The 20,960-nt window shown below is 39.4% G+C and overlaps 1 protein-coding gene across 2 annotated transcripts; it reads left to right on the plus strand.

The window, feature by feature from the left end:
* The first annotated feature begins 10,844 nt into the window (after positions 1-10,844).
* Positions 10,845-13,771, plus strand: LOC111210236. 2 transcript variants are annotated; one of them, XR_007328962.1, is made up of 4 exons: positions 10,845-11,188; positions 11,260-11,487; positions 11,557-12,982; positions 13,128-13,771. XR_007328962.1 is itself a non-coding variant. In XM_022710506.2 (3 exons), the coding sequence occupies exons 1-3, from the start codon at positions 11,165-11,167 to the stop codon at positions 11,752-11,754; spliced, it is 450 nt and encodes a 149-aa protein (XP_022566227.2). In that variant the 5' UTR covers positions 10,845-11,164; the 3' UTR covers positions 11,755-13,771. The 2 variants fall into 2 exon arrangements, 1 of the variants encoding a protein (XP_022566227.2); XM_022710506.2 differs by having other exon boundaries at positions 11,557-13,771.
* Positions 13,772-20,960: the final 7,189 nt, after the last annotated feature.

The following is a 20,960-nucleotide window of genomic DNA, read 5'->3' on the forward strand; positions in this document are numbered from 1 at the left end:
ATCCAGCTACTCGATATGAGCCCGGTGTCATGCCAGTTGAGACGTTGGTTCGACAACCAGGTCGAGAGCATCTCAAGGTGCTCCATCCCCAACCACGAGGATATACTACATGGTAACTTTTCTCTTCTTTATTTTTAACATAATCTTTGTTTTTTTTGTCATTTTTTAACTTAATCTTTGTTTTTTTTAAGGTTCAACAAGTCACACAACGGCATTACCGCCTGCATTAATGTAATGATGTATTCGATGCTCCGCAAAGGATACAAGACCTAGAGTGTGATGCCTTCAGACGAAAAGGAGATATGGTTCCGTAATTTTGCGGTAATCTTTTAATTTTCTAAATTTTTTTTACTTTTAATATTTTTTATATATTTACTAATTTCGGTTTTTTTGTAGCAACAATTCAATTGGGAGTATGGGCATACCGAAACTGTTCGTCAGGCCTTCCACGAGAACACTACAAGAAAACAGCAAGGATTCTGAGGGAAAAAATCGTCGGAATTTCGTCGGAATATCGTTATTCCGACGACATACCGACGAAACAAGTCGTCGGAAATAATTCCTCGGAATTTCTTCTTTCCTCGGAAATCCCTCGGATTTTTCCGACGGAAGTCCGAGGAAACAAACTTCCGAGGAAATTCCGAGGATCACTAGTTTGTCGGAAATGTCCTCGGAATATACCGAGGGAGAACTTCGTCGGGATATTTCCTCGGACGTTCATCGATCGATGCGTTTTTGGACATATATACATCGATCGATAGGAATATACCGACAGACATATTCCTCGGAATATTCCGAGGGAAATGTCCCTCGGTATATACCGAGGGAACAGTTCCTCGGTATATTCCGAGGAACAGGTCCCTCGGTATATTCTGAACGTTTTTTTGTAAACAGATCGATCGATGGATTTATGTCCAAAAACGCATCGATCGATCGAGTAAAAATATAATTAATTTCCTCGAAATGTAAAAAATATTAATTTTTAAAAAAAAATAAAATTTCTGAAATTTAAATTCGAAAATATGAAATTAAAATTAAAATTGAAATCATATTTATTAATATTCAAAGTTTCACAAATAAAAATAAAACATTCCGAGTTTTTGGAAAAAAAAAAAAACTACGGGTCTGGCACGTCCGGGAACACCTCGTTCGGGTACATCCTCTGCATCATCTCCATCATTTGCTGGTTCAGCCTACTCTGTGCCTCATAGCCCGCCTGTTGAGCCGCCATCTGGATCTCCAACAAAGATATACGATCATCTTTGTCCTTCAACTGAGCCGTAAGTACTTCTGGATCAACAAAGGGCGGTGGTGCAGAAGAAGGAGGAACCGACCGGGTGCGACGATCCAAACCGACCAAACGTCCCTTCTTCTTTGGAACCGACTGAATAGAAAATAGCCAAATTTACAAATTTAAACCAAGAAATAAATGAATTGAACTTAAAAAAAAAAAGAACTTACGGATTCAACGATTTCGTTGATTCGAAACCGGGACAAGTTGGTCGAAGCCGTCGAAGCGTCATCCTCGGTTTGAAGCTGAGACACTTCGTCTACCACCTGAGTTTGGACCAGGTCGACCACGTCCCTCACAAGACCGTCATCAATCTGGCCGGTCTTCTTGTTGGTATACGCCCTCCTCATTAGGGGCGAGATCATCAACCGACTCACCATCATTTTCTTCCGCCTTGAAAAAAAACATAAATTAAAGAAACATTAGAAATTAGAAGAAATGCACAATAAATTAAAATTCTGAAACTCAAATAATTGAAGAAAAAGCGGTTGAACTTACCATGCGATCTCCCAGAGTGGCAATAGATTGAGCACCCAAGTTATGCTTGTAGATGCCCTTCCCTTTACGGTCACTCCTGCGGTTGGTGGAGTTGGTGGAAGAAGTTTCTTTCGTCTCTTCCTTATCCCAATGCGCACATAACTCCTTCCAGACCGTGTCGTTCATCGACTTTGGGACCTTTTAATAAAAAAAAAAAGAAAATAGTTTAATAAATTAAAAAATTGTTTAATAAATTAAAAAATTGTTTAATAAATTAAATCGAACCTTATTGATTTCCCACTTCTTCTTCCACTCGTGGATCTGCTTTCCATAGTTGTCCATAACTTTATGGACGAAGTGGTGATAGATAAAGAGCGTCTCATCGGAATTCCAGTTGAACTCTTGCTGAAAAAAAAAACAATTAGTAGAAAATTTATATTAAAGATTAAAAATATAAGTAAAAAATTAGAATACTTACCGCAAACTGACGAAACCACAGAACCTGCTTGTCGGTAGGGAAGTGAGTGAAAGTTGGATGTCCACTGTCGAGGTCCGATTACATCATACGGTTGATCCATGCGCTGATCCCTTTCCCGGATCGGTTGAACCTAATAAAAAGAATAAACGGTTAATAATGAATCCAAATTTAAAGAAAAAAAATGTTTAATTACCATGTTTGACCCCGTCCATGTGGATACGGAGTGAGATACGGAAGATGGTCACGACCGGGCTGTTGAACCAACTCCGCAACACGCATCACTCCCGGAGGACCCGGAGGAACAGGAGCGGATGCAGCAGCGGGAGCGAGAGGAGCAGGAGCGGGTGCAGCAGAGGGAGATGTATGGTTGGAGCTGTGGGGCGAAGGGGAATCCTGAAAATGGCTGGAATCCCGAGACTGGCTCCCCGTACCACCACGACCACGACGCTGTCGAGGCCGGGTCTGATCATCATGAGACCTGTAAATAAAAAAATATATTTAATAAATAGAGAAATATATAAATTAATTTTTTTTAAAAAAAAAATCCCAAATAATTTAATCACAAAAAAGATTTATATATATTAAAAATATTTAATAAATATATAAAAATAGTTCTAATAAACAAAAAATAGTTTTAATAAATAAAAATAGTTTAATAATTACAAAAAAATAGTTTTAATAATATATATATATATTAAAAATATTTTTAAATCCCAAATAATAGTTTTTAATCACAAAATATTTTTTATAGATATTTAAAATGTTTTGTAAAATCCAAAAAAATCGAATTTATATACAAAATTGTTTTTGTAAAATCCAAAAAATCGAATTTATATAGAAAAATCGATTTGTAAAATACAAAAATCGATTTTATATACAAAAATCGATTTTATAAATACAAAAAAAAAAAAAAAAAAAATAAAAAAATTCTAAATCAATTCAACAAAACAAATTATTCAACCAAATCATAATTCTAAACCTATTATACAACCAAATCACAATCCTAACCAATCACCCTAACAAAAATCTATCAAAACTACACAAAAACCTAACAAATAGAACATAAGAGAGTGGGATAGGGTCCTTACATGATTTGTGTAAGAGAAGGGGGAGATCGCCGGAGATATCGTCGGATTTCAGGGGGAAATCGCCGGAAAGGAGAGAGGAGTCGCGCAGAGGAAGAAGAGAGAAATGGGGAAGAAGAAGCGGCTCGTGGTTATAAAACCTAGGGTCCGACGGATAATATCCGTCGGAATTCCGTCGGAATTCTAATTTCAATTTTCGCGAAATATTTGCCCGGTAAAATGAAAATATTCCGAGGAAATACCGAGGAACTAGTGTTTGGAGTTTCAAAACATCATTTTTTTTGCCGTATTTCATTTCTTATACAATTGTAATGCATACCATTGAGGATTCTTTGTATAGATGAGCATAAACCATGAAATAACAAATTTCAAAACTAATTGAAAGTATTCCCTTTACCGTTCATTAAAAGGTATAAGTGTTTCTCTTATGTTGTGGGATTTCGTTCATACAATCGGAAAAGTGTTAATTATACGGTAAGGAACAAATATTTGACTTCAAAATGAACGTAAGACACTTAATAAGGGTTATATAGGTGTTATTCAAACCGCAAAACGTTGTTTTCGGTTAAAACCCTATTTCCTCGGAATTTCCTCGGATTATTCCGAGGGAACTCCGAGGAAACCCTCTTCTTCCTCGGAATTTCCTCGGAATATTCCGAGGAAATTCCGAGGAACTAGTGTTTGGGGTTTCAATACGTCAATTTTTTTTATAAACGGATCGATCGATGTATATATATCCAAAAACGCATCGATCGATCACTAAGATGGACCGGACCGTAAGAATGTGATCGATCGATGAGATTATCCCATCGATCGATCGAGAATCTCAAGTGTTCCTCGGAATGTCCTCGGAAAATCTTGTAAGTTTTTTTATAAACGGATCGATCGATGGATATATGTCCAAAAACGCATCGATCGATCACTAAGATGCACCGGACCGTAAGAATGTGATCGATCGATGAGATTATCCCATCGATCGATCGAGAATCTCAAGTGTTCCTCGGAATGTCCTCGGAAAATCTTGTAAGTTTTTTTATAAACGGATCGATCGATGGATATATGTCCAAAAACGCATCGATCGATCACTAAGATGCACCGGACCGTAAGAATGTGATCGATCGATGAGATTATCCCATCGATCGATCGAGAATCTCAAATGTTCCTCGGAATGTCCTCGGAAAATCTTGTAAGTTTTTTATAAACGGATCGATCGATGGATATATGTCCAAAAACGGATCGATCGATCACTAAGATGGACCAAAGCGTAAGAATGTGATCGATCGATCCGTATTTGTTCAAAAACGCATCGATCGATGCGTGTGCGGGAAACAGAATTATAAGGCAAAACCCGACCTTTTTTGGATCTAAACCTCAGAACTCTCATCCCCTCCGATTTCCCCTATAATTCGCCCCCCTTTCTCTCTCTATAATCATCCGATTTGAACAATTTTGGGCTCTATTCCCCTTGATTTTTCGAGCTCTACCTGATTCCTACACTCGTTTTCACCCTAAGACAGGTATACTCCGCGAATCTCCACATTCTGAAATCGTGTTCTTGAGCAATTTTTTGGGTTTTGTGAATTTCTTATTTCCGTGTTGATTCCTTGATCAAATATGCATGAAACAGATGTTTAAACATGGAATAGAACACAATTGTCTGTGATCAACGAGTTTGGAACAGGATTTGAGATGATTTAGGGATTGAGAATTTTTTTCAATTTGGTTTTTTTTTATCACAACTCGATTTCGCCTTTCATTTTCATGTTGCTTTGAGTTCTTAATTGATTATAACCATGTTGAGAGCAATGATTCTATTTTGTAGAGAATGAAGCGCACGAAAACATCAGCAAAGAAGAACACACAAGAAGAGGGTTCGTCTCAGCGAGAGAAGCAAAGGCCAAAGAAGTGGGATAAGTCTGATACCACCCACTACAACAACATGAAGAAGGTAGCCGTTCCGGCTACACAACTAGCATGTCCTGAGACGATGACAATATTGGGAATCAAATCAGACATTGAAGGGCTGTTCCAGAACATGGGTCTAGGCCAACTATGCAACCTCAACGAACCCACTTATCCGGAGTTGGTACGCCAGTTCATAGCATCCGCATACGTCAGCCGTCCCGATGATAGCCATCAGGAAGGTTTTCTGGCATTCGTAGTGCAGAAAGTATACTTTGAGGTATCTTTCACAGACCTCTGCGGACTATTTGGATTGAGTGCAGGGGAGAGGACATCTGGTCTTTATTGGACTTCAGAGCTGTTGAACTTCTGGGAAACGATTGGCACAGGGGTTTATAGATCTTCTCAGGCAAAGGAGTCACTTATCCGGAGCCCAGTACTGAGATATGCCACACGCCTCATTGGCTCATTGCTATACGGGACAACCACAGCCGCATCAGTCACGCAATGGGAGTTGTGCCTCCTGTACCAAGGTGTGAGGCATTTGCTACCGGCATTTGGAAACTCTACATTCCCACCTGCTACTGCCTTCAACATGGGAGCGGTGCTGGCCGCAAACTTAGCAGGATACAAGGGGAAAGTAACCAAATCCAAGAGCAATGCATGTGGATTTGGTGCAGTGATTACTCGGATCCTTAGACATGTGGGTGTAGACTGCGAGAACCAGCAGGTAGCACTGGACAGATCGAACAACATTGCTTGGAACTACCTGGATGTCAAAGTCTTGTAAGTAAGGAGTTCATAGCTGGTCCCCACTCGAGGATCGATCGGGATGGTCCTTACGTCTACGTATTCCAGGACCGAGCGAAGAAAACACTCTACTGCCACCTGCCTCAGATCGGCCTGACTGCTCTACTTTCAGAGGCTGCAGTTGAGTTCCTACCCCCTGCTACCGCACTAGTAGACAAGCCATCCTTCTTCACGCCAAAATATCAGACCAAAGGCAAGGCCGTGGTTGATGAAGAAGGAGAAGATGAGGCTGCACAAGCCATTCCAGATGATTCACAACCCCATCAGCTACTCCCATCAGACTCCAGCCAGTACAAGCTGCAAGAGCTTCCACCGAACGCCACTTCGCGCCAGCAACAACATTGGAGAGATCAGAGCATAAAGACAAACAACGACATGCTACACAAGATCTGGGCTGCCATTTCACGTATCAGGCCGTGTCGTTGCCAAAAGGATGATGTAGTTCATCGGGACAACTCTCCATCCAGCTCTGGTTCGGGTTCGAGTGGTACACACAGGGTAAGAAAGAGGTCCAAGAGACCCAACGATGCAGGAACATCTGGAGCAGGAGACGAGGAGTAGGAGCTATCACCGGCCAGTATTGCCATTTGATTTCCGACCGCGCTATTTTATTTTCTTTTCTATTCTAACGTTTTATGGTCTTATTTTCTGTTAATTTTGAACTTAGTTTTTTTTTTCTTAATTATGAGTTCGTATTTCTTTTACATGGTTTCTTCGTTTTATTTGGTTGTGTTTTGAGTAGTTTTTAATTCGTATTCAGCTTTGCCTTGCTAGATAAACCAAATAACTAATATCCGAGGAAAGAGGTTATATCAAGTGTTCCTCGGAATTTCCTCGGTATTTCTTAAAAAAAAAAAAAAAAATCAATGGTAGTCTGTTTCCGAGTCATCATCACCAGATGAATCTGAATCTGGATCTTGGTGAAACTCTCCAATCACTGGTTCATCCTCTACGTGAACGACGGCTTCCTCTCCAAAGTCGGTTAAATCGACAACAAGGCCAACTCCAGCTAAATCTTCTGCTGCACTTAAGTTGCCGGATGTGCTTGGTTGTAGTGGGTCTTCCAGCTCAGAACTTCCCTGAACTCGGCCTCTCGGGTTGAGTCTTGTAACAGTAACCCATGGATCATCTCTGTTCCTTACCCGGGGGTACTTGATATAACAAACCTGTAACATTTAGAAAAATTATAAATTAATACACATGATGATGAATCATTCTGAATAATTAACATTTAATTACCTGATCGGCCTGAGAAGCAAGAATGAAAGGATCATAATATTGCAGCTTTCGCCTCGAATTTACTGATGTAACACCAAATGCATCTGTTCTCACACCTCGATCTGGAGTGTTGTCGTGCCAATCACAATAGAAAACAGTACAGCGCAATCCAACCATGCCCAAATACTTGATTTCCAAAATCTCATGTATGTGTCCGTAGTATACATCATCTCCTGATGCAGAACAAACGCCAGCATCATAAGTCGTACTCGAACGTCTCCTCTTCTGAGTTGTGAATGCATATCCTCGAGTACAAAATCTCGGATATGACTTCACAACAAAGTTTGGTCCAACGACCATCTCACGTATCCAATCGTCAAATGTTTCACCTCTGGCCAAACCAGCAGACACCTATTAATAGCACATATATATATGTTATATCAATAAATGTGAATTAGTATAAATATGTGATAAAATATATTTTAATTTGTTTAAAGCACTCACATAAGTAAACATCCATCCAGTAAATTCTCTCTGCTTCATTTCTTCTAGTTCGTCCTCTGTGGCGTATCTATACTCGAACCGCTTTTCTGCCATGAAAATCCTGTATATGATGACAATAATGTAATTAATTAAGATTTAAATTTCAACTTGTTAAAATAAAAATTTGTAAGCTCATTTATTTACCTCTCATATTGAAGAACGTCTTCGCAGTTGGTGAGCAAATATGTTTGCAAATGACTGCGCTCCTGCTCAGTAAGTCGACGGTCCTTTGGTTTTCCGCTAAGTCGTCCAACGTCTGTGAAAATGTCTGGAACCGTAACATGATATGTTGCCCGTTCGCCTCTATCATCATGCCGAGCAGGTCTTCTGTTTTTGGTCTGAACTTCTGCTGGAAAGTAGTACTCGGCAAAGTTTGAAGTTTCTTCATTGATCATCTGTGCGACTATAGAACCTTCCACCCTACTTAAATTTTTCACCATCTTCTTCAAATGGAACATATACCGCTCATACAGATACATCCATCTATACTGCACAGGACCACCAAGTTCCAATTCTCTTGCCAGGTGAATAACAAGATGCTCCATAACATCAAAAAATGAGGGAGGAAATATCTTCTCAAGGTTGCACTGAATCACGGCTATGTTAGTCTTCAAATTTTCAATACCTTCAAGAGTCACTGATCTCGTGCATAAATCGCGGAAGAAACCACTTATCCCTGCAATTGCTTCATGAACATTTCGTGGTAATAGTTCCTTGAAGGCGAACGGAAGGAGGCGCTGCATCATTACATGGCAATCGTGGCTTTTCAAGCCAGTAAACTTTCCTTCCTTTCTGTCGATACAGTTACGCAAATTTGATGCGTAACCGTCTGGAAATTCCACATCGTTTGAAATCCAATCAAAGAACGCATCTTTTCCCGCTGCATCAAGTCGGTATATGGGAAAAGGAGCCCTACCATTCTCATCAACATGAAGTTCTGAACGAGCACATATATCGACTAAATCCAGTCTTGACTTCAAATTATCCTTTGTTTTACCTTGAACATTAAGGATCGTGTTCATGAGATTGTCAAAAAAGTTCTTCTCAATATGCATGACATCTAAATTATGCCTTAGCAGATGATCCTCCCAGTATGGCAGATCCCAGAAAATACTTTTTTTGTGCCAGTTATGTAGTTCTCCAACAGCATCTACCGGAAAACGCTCATGTCCACCGACGTCTGGCGTCCTTTCTGCACCAAAATCTCTTAGTTGTATCTTCAAATCTTTCCCACAAATTTCCGGAGGTGGACTGTCAAACACCCTCTTGTTCTTCGTAAACAAATTCCTACTCCTACGATATGGATGATCAGGTGGTAGGAATCTCCTGTGACAGTCAAACCAACACGTTTTCCTTCCGTGTTTTAGTTGGAAAGCATCAGTGTTATCTTGACAATATGGACATGATAGCCTTCCATGCGTTGTCCATCCAGACAACATACCATATGCTGGAAAATCACTTATTGTCCACATTAGTACTGCCCGCATTTGAAAGTTTTCTTTACACGAAACATCGTATGTTTCAGCACCTTGAGCCCATAGTTGTTGCAACTCATATATTAGTGGCTGAAGAAACACATCAAGTGATCTCTTAGGATGCTCTGGTCCGGGAACGAGAATCGAGAGAAACAAAAACTCTCGTCGCAAGCACAAGTTTGGGGGTAGGTTGTATGGTGTAAGAATGACGGGCCATAGAGAATACTGTCTTCCACTCTTGCCAAACGGACTGAAACCATCAGTACATAATCCAAGGTAGACATTTCTTCTCTCATACGCAAAGTCGGGATACTTTGATTGGAAATGCTTCCACGCTTTTGCATCTGAAGGATGTCTGATCTCACCATCTGTTGAGTGCTCCGCATGCCATCTCATTGGTTGCGCTGTGCGTTCAGACAGATACAACCTCTGCAACCTTTCCGTCAAAGGTAAATACCACATCCTTTTATATGGCACTGGAACTCTTCCACTCGTATCTTTATAACGAGGCTTTCCACAAAATTTGCATGTAACCCGCTGTTCATCCGCCCTCCAATAAATCATGCAGTTGTCGCTGCATACATCTATTACCTGATACGATAAACCAAGACCAGCTACGAGTTTCTGAACCTCGTAGTATGAACCAGGAGCTACATTATCCTCGGGTAGAATACCTTTTACAAAATCAGCAATCGCATCCACACAGTCTTCAGCCAAATTATAATCTGTTTTAATGCCCATCAATCTTGTAGCAGATGATAAAGCTGAATGACCATCTCTGCAACCTTCGTACAATGGTTGCTTTCCAGCATCCAACATATCATAAAATCTCCTAGCTTCTGCATTGGGTAAATCTTCCCCTCTAAAATGATCATTTACCATCTGCTCAGTACCTACACCATAATCTACATCCGTTCTAATTGGTTCTTCTAATCTAACCGCTGGCTGAGGTTCGCTAGTACTACCATGTTCATAATCAGTTTCCCCATGATGATACCAAATTTTGTAACTTCGTGTAAACCCACTCAAATATAGATGAGTCCAAACATCCCACTCTTTAATAACCTTTCTATTTTTACAATTAGAGCAAGGACATCTTAACATACCTGTTTTTTCTTCCGGTTGTCGGTGAACTAACCCCATGAATTCGGTTATACCTCGTTGGTATTCTTCCGTAAGCAATCTCGTGTTCGGATCCAAATGAGGTCGATCGATCCAAGAACGAAAATAATTTGAAGAAGACATATTTTTTATGAATCAAATTCGTGTGTAAATAGAGTAAGAGGGAGGATGAAGATATGGAGTGAATGAAGAGGAAGAGGAGTGCTTGTATTTATAGTTTAAATCCTGCCGACAGACCGAGGAAATTCCGACGGAATTCCGACGGAAAAGGCTAGTTCGTCGGAATTTCCTCGGAATTTTGTAAAATCCCCCAACGGCTCTCCAACGGCTATAATATTTCCTCGGAATTCATCGATTTTTTCCGAGGAACCCATTTTCCTTGGAATTTCCTCGGAATATTCCGACGGATTGATATTTCCTCAGAATTCCGTCGGTATATTCCGAGGAAATTCCGAGGAAACCCAATTTTGTGTTTCCTCGGAATTTCCTCGGAAATTCCTCGGGATATTCCGAGGATTTCATTTTCCGTCGGAATGTCCGTCAGAATACCGCTGTTTTCTTGTAGTGGAAGGTCGCGGAGTCTTATACGAACCAGATCTATGAGTGGAAGCGACTATGGCTCAAGGGTAAGATACCGAAGAATATCAACACCAAAGTTTGGGAGGGCTTGCAGGTGTATTGGGGGAAGCAGGAGACTAAGGAAAACCGCAACAGTGATCGTGGCGGGAAAGGTGTTTTTGTCCACAACCTCGGGGCTTGCAGTATGTCTTCTAAGGAGGATCAGCTTGTAAGTTATATATATTTAAAATATATATTTAAAAATATTTTTACATATTTATTGATTAATTTTGTGTTTAGGTTGAAGCAAATGGCGGTAATCCCGTTGATCATGTTGATGTCATGAGGGAAGCATATACTAACAAGAAGACAGACGAAATTCAGGATCCCCTCATCAGAGATGTCATAGAGTTGGTGCAAACCAAAAAACCAGAACTCCTAGCTTCTCAGCCGATGAACTCTGATGACGATTCTACGGCAGCTTCCAGCAACCTTTGCCGACTTCAAATCAACGAAATGGTGGAACAGGTAACTTTTTAATTTTCCTTTCATTATTATTTTAATTTGATTACTAATATTTAATTTTTTTCTATATAGACGGTTCCAAAGAAGAAAGGACGTTTGGTCGGTTTGGCTCGTCGTGCGTCTTCGTGTCCTTCTTCTTCACAAACTCCATACACAGATCCCATGATCATGGAGCAGCTGCAGAACAAGGATGAGCGGATTGAAGCGTTGGAGACGCAGAACGCTACAATTCTTGCGGAATTGGCGGATCAGAAGAAGACCAATCATTGACAAGATGAAGCGTTTGTTCCCAGATGAATTTTAGTTTTTTTGTTTAAAAACTTGAAAATGTTTTTTTTAATTTATGTAAAACGTTTTTGTATAATATTATTTTTAATTTCAGTTTTTATTGATTTATAAAAAAAATTATAAATTACATATTTATTTAAAAATAAAATAATTAAATTATTCAAAATAGTAAAACAATAAAGATTCCGACGAAACCTTTTCCGTCGGAAATTTCCGACGGCAAATTGCGTCGGAAAAGTCCAACGAACATATTTCCTCGGAAATTTCCGACGAACATGTTGCGTCGGAAATTTCCGACGAAATAGCCCGTCGGAGTTTTCCTACGGACTCCAACGGAACACGGCTCCCGGAAATTCCGACGGATTCAGGTGTCGTCGGAATATCAGAGTAACATTATCGTCGGAATTTTGTCGGACATTTTTCCGACGACGACTTCTGTCGGAAATATATTCCGATCAATTACCGACAAAACACTTCCGATGAATCTTGTTGTCGGAATATCCGTCGGAATATTGTCCGTCGGTACTGGTTGGAATTTCGTCGGAATTTGTGACGAATTTCCGACGAATTTTTTTTTTCCGACCAGATATTTCCGACAACGGTTTTCGTCGGAACTATTCCGACGAATATGGCCGTCGGATTTCGCATGTTTTATTGTAGTGACCTTTTAATTTAACCATCATAACTTCTCCTTTTACTTGTGTTCATAAAAAAGAAAACTTCTCGTTTTACACAAAAAAAAACCATCATAACTTATATATACGTTATGAAAGGCTTATATTAATTTCTTATATAAATAACTTTTTATTATCCATTAAATAAACGTCAATATATAAATACTGTCCGTTGCTTACGTTTTGTTTTAGTCTTATACAAGTCCACTCACTTCGTATCCTCCAGAATGATAAAAACAAAAAGAAAAGAAAACAATGAACGAGTTTAGTATGGTCTTGTATTTGTTTATGTTTTTTACGGTCACCTCCGCCCAACCCAGTCACGATGGGAGAAAGGTATTATATACCGAGATACGTTATATATTTTGATTGCCTCTTTTAAAAAAGATTAATATATAACAGCGTACGTAAGATGGTAATCAAGGGTGGATAATGCAGGTCTACATCGTTTACATGGGAGCATTACCGTCAATCAACGACTACGTCACTATTGAAGATTACCATTTCTCATTGGTTCGTAGTGTCACCGGAAAAAGGTAAACCATTTTCATATCTAGGTCCGGTGTGGAGTCAGCGTGTCTCGATTAATTGAACAGGCTCATCATAAATTCATAATATATATATTCTTTACTTCTGCTGTACACAAGCTGATTACTTGAGGTGTATACATTTACTAATCAGTTACACACCAAGCCTAATTGTCTCCAACTACGGGAGGTCCTTCGACGGGTTCGCTGCATGGCTCACTGAGGAGGAAAGCAAGAAGCTTTCAGGTAGAAAAGTTTCCAACCTTTATTCACTGACACAATATTACTTAGATTGAGCATTTTAGTTGAGCAAAAATTATAATCCTAAAGTTCATTTTTTTTTTTTTTTTTGCCAAATTAATCCTAAAGTTCATGTTATAAACGAATCAAACTAAATCTGAAATAGAAAACCGAATATGTTTCAACCAAATCGAACTTTGACGTATAACCCGTAACTCTTTTTTTGAATAATATAACTGAAACTTCACCAATTAACACACCGAGTCAGACAAATTTTAAAATGAATTTCCATATCAAATGGCTATGTTACAAAAAAAAATCATAAATAAAGCAGCTTTGTTTGGGTTTTAGATACATAACTACATTCTCACCCGAAATTTTGAATAGACAATCTGTCGTAGAGTAAAATATTTAGCTTGTGTTTATAACTAAAGGTAATTTATTTGAATTATGTTCTTGTCTGCTTAAAATTGTATTATAGTCATGCCCGATGTGTTTTCGGTTTTCCCGGACGGGATGCTACATCTGGACGTGATCAATAACGGTGGCATACACTCGGGACTAAGAACCAGGCCCGGCTCAGGAGGGTGGGCAAAGGGGCATTGGCCTAGGGCCCAAAAGATTTTTTGCATAAATAGTATTGAAAAGGGGCCCAATATTTTTAAAAAAATTGAAGATAAGGCCCGAAATTTTTAAGTTATCATATAATTATGTAAAAAAAAAAATTTTTGATTATTTTGCCAAGGGCCCAAAATTCTTTTGAGCCGGGCCTGCTAAGAACTCGACACTTGTAACTTGTAGCCATTGATTTTTTGTACTAACCATACATACTTTGTATGTAACCATCATATCATACTATTACATACGTAAATGAGTATTTCTATTTCACAAGAAGGGGCCGTGACTATTTAATGTCGCTGTTATAACGTGTTCTTAAAAGCTGTTTACGTTAATTATTTATATGTACTGACTCACACTTGTTCAAAAAGAAAACTATATATTAAAACTTTTTTAAAAGTTCATCAATGGAAAACTTTGACCACCTCATGTTCCCTTGTAAAGCAATTAAGATCATATGTAACCCAAGATCTCATTTTAAGGATATCTAAACTTCAAAATGAAAATTTGAGGATTGGTTAATTCAACTATAAATCCTCAAAACAATCCTTAAAAAAATATTTATTTGCATTATAATTTTTGACATTAACAAAAGTTACTAATATTTATGAAAAGAAATAATTATAAAGACCCAAAAAAAGATAGTTTTGAGGTTGTAAGTAGTAAAATTTCAAATTCGAAGTTTTACTATTCGCAACCTCAAAATTTAAGTATTTGAATTGGGTTGTAATGACATAAAACCTCAGAATATCAAGTGGGGAAGCTCTGACTTTGATCAATCAAAATAGAATGTGCGTTGAAGCTCTGGTAATTGTTACATCACAAGAAGACTTATTAAATGTCTTCTTTTATTCCTTTAGTTCTGATGCTTGACAATTGTCAGATGAGACCACATTCTTTGATTCTTGTGAGAAGAGTATCAAGTGGGGAAGTCTCTGACTTCATAACTGTCAGAAGAGACCACAGTCTTTACATCCTTTTAGGATTCACAGTTTCACACTGTGCGAATGTAACAACTGACATATATTTATGTATTTATGTAGTAAATACTCTTGTTTCATTTTCTCACGTTTCAATATAGAGTACATGATTTCTAATACTTTGAGTTTTTTTGCCGACGTATTAAGGGAAAATTGTCAAATATGACTCACAACTTGATTTCAAACACAAAGGTAAACTCAATCTTGAATTAAATGCAAAAGTAACCTAAAAGGCTATTGAAATTACAACCAGCCCCTTGTGAACAAGCAAAAAAACCGATTTTTTTTACGTTTCTAACCTCCGTAAGTCGTCTGGTCTAGTTCTACTTAGAAATAATTTATAATTTTTGTAAAAAATATTTTGATAACTGAAAAATTGAAATCATGTAATTAACATATGTTTTAAGAGATATAAATTAAAATATAACAAAATTTAATTGTTTTCAACATAGATGAGTGAAAGTAGTGAGTCATGATATTCTTTGGTTTAGGTTTTGCCAACATATGTTGTAATATTGTATGTGTTCTTAGGTTTAGATTTTGGAATGCATAAATATTTTTTTGAAAATTTTAAAATTTACCTAAGTGTGTTTATTTATGTGTATAGTAAACACTATTTAAGTATAACTACGGCTTTATAACGTGGTTAGTTAGTTAATTTAGTCAATTTAGTTTAGGGGTTAAATTTAGGGTATGGGACGACTTACTAGTAAGTCGTCTGATGTACAGTATTCAACAGACGACTTACTAGTAAGTCGTCCAAACCGGACCGAGCCTTTAATTTTACAATGTACTTTTAAACCTAACCGGATTATTTACCGGCCATATATAAGGTTTTTTTTTTATTCACTGTTTCGCGAAAATCAGAAAACCCTAACGGCGTTTCTCTCAAAGGCGATTTCCGTCGATTCTCTCTAATCCATCGTTCTCATCGTCGGTTATCTCTCCGCTGTTATCACCGTCGTTCTCACCACCGTTCTCACAGCCGCTTCCTCTATTTAAGATCCGAGAGGAAACCCTAGCGCGCATTCTCTCAGAGGCGTCTCGTTGAACTCCGCCGCCGGTAAGTTATATCTCTTACTGTCGAGTGATTGATTGAGGAAAAGATGAACATAAAACTGGAAGTCTTGGAAGAATTATAATTAAGTCGTCTGGAAAGTCTTCCAGCTGGAAGACTTTCCAGACGACTTAATTATAAGTCTTTCAGCTGGAAAACTTGCCAGACGACTTAATTATAAGTCTTTGATTGTTTGAGATGGTTGTCTTTGATTGTTTTACAGGCAAAAAAATGGAGATGCCAAAACTCCCCCGTAGGATATATACATTAGGGGAAGAGCCCCCAGAGTGCATAGCATTTCGTATTATACTTGTTGGACGTTGCATTCTGCTTTAAAGAAAGCTCTTCATGATGACGAATATGAAGAGCGGAAGGAGTCGAAGTTGGGAGTTTTCATCAAGTACCAAGAGCTGGGATTTGATTGGGCTTCAAGGCTGGTTCACTACATGCTCGGTTTCCAGCTTGACATAAAGAAGAAGTATGAGCTGTGGAGTCTCGTTGATCCACAACCTGTGAGGTTTTCACTGTTAGAGTTTTAAAACATCATTGGTCTAAACTGCGAGTACATCGAGGACCTTGAGAGACCTCACTGTGTTGTTACAAAGGAGTTGACTTCTTTTTGGGAGATGTTGGGAGTTCATGTCGAAGCTGGGCCATCTACTCATGAGATAATAGCAGCATTTGAGAGATGCGAAGGGTGGTCTCGGGATGATCGCAAGCGGCTCGCGTACCTTTCCATCTTCACTGGATACATTGAAGGGAGAAAGTATTCAACCCCTACACGGGTTAGTCTGGCAAGGCTAGTGATGGAGCTAGAACGGTTTGAGAATTATCCATGGGGGAGAGTCGCGTTTAAGGTGCTGATGGACTCTGTGAAGGGCAGAGATATTTCGGGTTGTTACACTATTAATGGGTTTGCACAAGCTCTCCAGGTCTGGGTGTACACAGCTCTGCCGGAATTGGGTGCTAATTATGGTAATCCTCTCCCAAACAATCCGTCTCCACCGATACTGGCTTACAAGGGTCGCAAAGGACGCAGACAGTTTAAAGAGGCTATCCTCAGTCAGGTATTTACTTCAATCTGGACGACTTCGCAGAAGACTTATAATTAAGTCGTCTGATGAGTCTTCCAACTGGATGACTTAGTAGAAGACTTATAATTATGTCGTCTGGGAAGACTATCCAGACTACTTAATTATAAGTCTTCTACTAAGTCTTCCAGCTGGAAGACTTTTCAGACGACTTAATTATAAGTCGTCTACTAAGTCGTCCAACTGGAAGACTTTCCAGACGACTTAATTATAAATCGTCTACGAAGTCTTTTCTTTCCATCTTTCTTAATCCGTCAAATATCTAAGTTCATATCTTCTATTTACTGCAGACTAGGGTGATCAACTTTGTTCAGAAGGACATTGGTCAAATGTTTCCAAAATGGGAGTTTGATGTTGAGGACAAGCCCGCATAGAACATAATTGAACTCATGTTTGTGAAGAAACCGTGGAAGTGGACCATGGATTGCTGGGAAGTCACCGGTACTTGGGTCAATACAAAGCCGACGGTTGTGAGTCCAACGAAGAAAAAGGTAGTGAAGGAAGACAGTCCAAGACCTCAGAAGAAAGCTCGTAAAGAGGCAGCTGCAGAAGCTAGTGAAGAGGCAGCTGCAGAGGCTAGTGAAGAGGCAGCAGCAGAGGCTAGTGAAGAGGTGACTACGACTGTTGGTGGGTTGACCAAAGAGGATATTAAAACCATGTTCAAGGACATAGCTGATGCCATGAGGGAAGGGTTTGGGACGTGCCTTAAGGAGATCAAGTATCTGTCGGAAAAGGTGGAAGCTGTGGAGAAGAAGGTTGGTGTCACCACAAAATGGAAAGGGACATCATCTCAAAACACTACCTCTCCACCTAAACCGACGCTCGAACCCGGGGTTAGTAACAAATCCTCTCCCAACAAGAGATTGACTAGACAAAGTCTTAAGAATAAGAACTGAAAAGTTGCATTTGCTTTGTTTCTTGTATGTCAGAACATGTGTGCTTTGTTTATAGTGTATGGATTTTATATATGCATTTTGTTTCATGTTTGAAGACACTCATTGGTTATTATTGTTTGAAATGGATCTTTGGTTATTATTGTATAAACCCATCTTGTATATTGCAGAGTGAAAGTGTTAATGGGACGAGCGCGGAAAGGAAGAGCTTGGCGGAGGATAAAGGTCCAGATGTGCCCGCAGCTGTGCCCGCAGATGCTAGTTCCTCGAAAGATAATGCTCCAGAACTGAGCCTTGTTCTATTGGACAAAAATCAACCCACTGTTTCGGATTTACAGAAGGAGGATGCTAGATATCAGGAAAAGAGGGATGCTGCTTTGGCACTTTGCCGTGCAAAGAGTGATCGAACAAGGAAACTTGCTGCCTCACAGCAATCTCCTTATACGGCAAACAGCACGGCCAGAGTGATCATTCCAAACAAAAAGCTTTATCCAGGCTATAATCCTTTTGCACCAATTGACAAGAAAAAGTTGAAGGAGCTCGCTGATTGGTTGAAAACTTATCCGTAAGTGTTTGCTTTTTCCATAATAGATTGTTTTTCCCATAATAGCTTGCTTTAGTCTAAAAAAACTGATTGCTTTTCAACATTTTGTGTTTGCAGTCATTATAGAACACCTCTCGATAAAAAACCACGTAAAAATAGAACTTGGTGGTATCAAATCCTCCGAACCTCCTTAGAGTGGCTGGAGGACTGTGTAAGTCTTCTGCTATGACTTAGATGACTTACTGATAAGTCTTCTTTGTAGACGACTTACCAATAAGTCGTCTGGTAAGTCGTCTACATAGAAGACTTACCAGACGACTAGACGACTTACCAGACGAGTCGTCTGGTAGACTTACCAGTAAGTCGTCTGATATCTTATGACTTGTACCCTATTTTATATGCAGCATATTGATGCTTGGATTAATGTGCTGAGGAAGAGGTACGACGCTAACCCACAACATTTTAGGAGCGAGAGAATGTGCTTCCTTGATCATCTCTTTGCTCAGTAATGGAGATTCAACTTCAAGGATCTTAAGGACTCGGAGCCCGATCAGAACGGTTTAGGAAGAAGACTCTCCGGTGAGGCGTGCAATTATTATGCAGGCACTATACCATCATTTTACCAATCGAACAAGGTTTGGGGGACAGATATTGATGAAATCTATGCGCCAGTGAACTACGCCGACACTCATTGGATTGCTATGTGGATATCGATCCGTAAGAGACACATAGTCGTCTTTGACAGCATTTGTTCCAGTATCTCCCCAGAAGAACTCGATGTGGTAATGGAGCCTTTTCTCTACATGGTCCCTTATCTTCTTGTTGAGTGCGCTTCTTCATACGAACAACGTGCCCAATACAGCCTGGAGCCATTCACATATGAGAGACCGACCAATATACCTCCGGCCCGAGCTGGTGATTGTGGCGTGTACACTCTAAAGTACATTGAATGTCATGTTCTTGGGATAGAGTTTAGTAAAAAAATACTTTGCTAAAGTCAACGGGAAGACTATGAGGGATAAGATGGCGGTGGATATATTTCAAGAGCTTCCTGACGCGCATGAGTTCGAAACCAAGGACAATGATGCCAACCTGGGTGCGTATAAGGGGTGATAAATATGCTACATTAGATTATTTTGTATGATAGATTAGGCTGATGTGTGTATTTGAACTTGATCCATATTTTGTATTTGAACTTAATCCCTATTTTGTAACTATATTCTGCGCAGAAGACTTACAGTTAAGTCGTCTGGAATGTTGGACGACTTAACTATAAGTAGTCTGGAAAGTCTTCTGAGCAGTGACCTTTTGTAACTATATTTCGGATAGTATAAAGGGCAAGCCCATCTAAAAATTTGTTTGGTAGTGCAATTTGACAAAGAAGTTGACACATATAAGTTCATAACACAAAATTTTAATACATAGACTAAACACTGGACGGCTAACTGGACGACCTTCTGGACGACTTAATTGAAGGTCTTCTGGAAGACTAAACACTGGACGACTAACTTGAAGGTCTTCTGAAAGAAAAAAACCTGGACGACTAACTGGACGACCTTCTGGACGACTTAATTGAAGGTCTTCTGGAAGACTAAACACTGGACGACTAACTTGAAGGTCTTCTGGAAGAAAAAACCTTGGACGACTAATTGGACGACCTTCTGGACGACTTAATTAAAAGTCTTTTGGAAGACTAAACACTGGATGACTTACATTGTGGTTTCGTATGGCCAGTTTCCTTGCATTTTGAACATCTATAAACCATGTGTTGCTTCCGGGGTTTGCGTCCTCTCATCCTGGATAGCTCCAACCAAGATTGCCATCTTGATTTATTCTGTCTTCCCGGACCATGCTTTACATCCGGAAGAAAGCATGTGTGTTCCTCAACTTGTTGTCCAACACAAGGATATATATTCTCTGAGTATCCTGCAAACAGAAAATCCTTTGAGTACACTGGACATACAAGTGTGGAGATATGCAAACCAGCAGATGTTCCAGCAGCTATAGCATGAGAGTAAGGTATTTTCTCCACTGCATAGACACCAACTTTCCATGTTCCAAATCAACCACACGGTCCATTTTGCCACCTTTCACAAAGAATCGCCATCCATCAATTGGTTGTACCGTCATCGTATCCGCTATCTCCGATCGAACAACAAGCAAGTATTCAACACCTCGACTATGTTGAGTTGGGAGACTCAAAGCATCTTCTATCCTTTTCCAAAACCACTTTCCTAGCTTCTCCCTTATGAACTCCAACAGGAACTGAACCGGAAATTCTCTAGCTCGCTTCAGAGCGGAATTAATAGATTCAGATGTTGCTTGTCTTTATGTTGTACCTGTCCCCCTGACAATAAACCCTTGACCATAGGCTGACGTCGGCATTCTCCAAATACGTTGCAAGGTCCGGGTTTGCACTTCGTATCTCAGCCATGTACCGGTCAAAATCTGAAACCGTATGAGCATAAGCAGCACCTTTCACCAAGTACAAGAGATGTTTCCATTTATACTTTTTGACAATGTTATCTTGAAGGTGATAATAACATATTCCTCGGGTTGCCCAA

The sequence above is a fragment of the Brassica napus genome, chromosome C9, assembly GCF_020379485.1.
Source record: "Brassica napus cultivar Da-Ae chromosome C9, Da-Ae, whole genome shotgun sequence".
NCBI lineage: Eukaryota > Viridiplantae > Streptophyta > Magnoliopsida > Brassicales > Brassicaceae > Brassica > Brassica napus.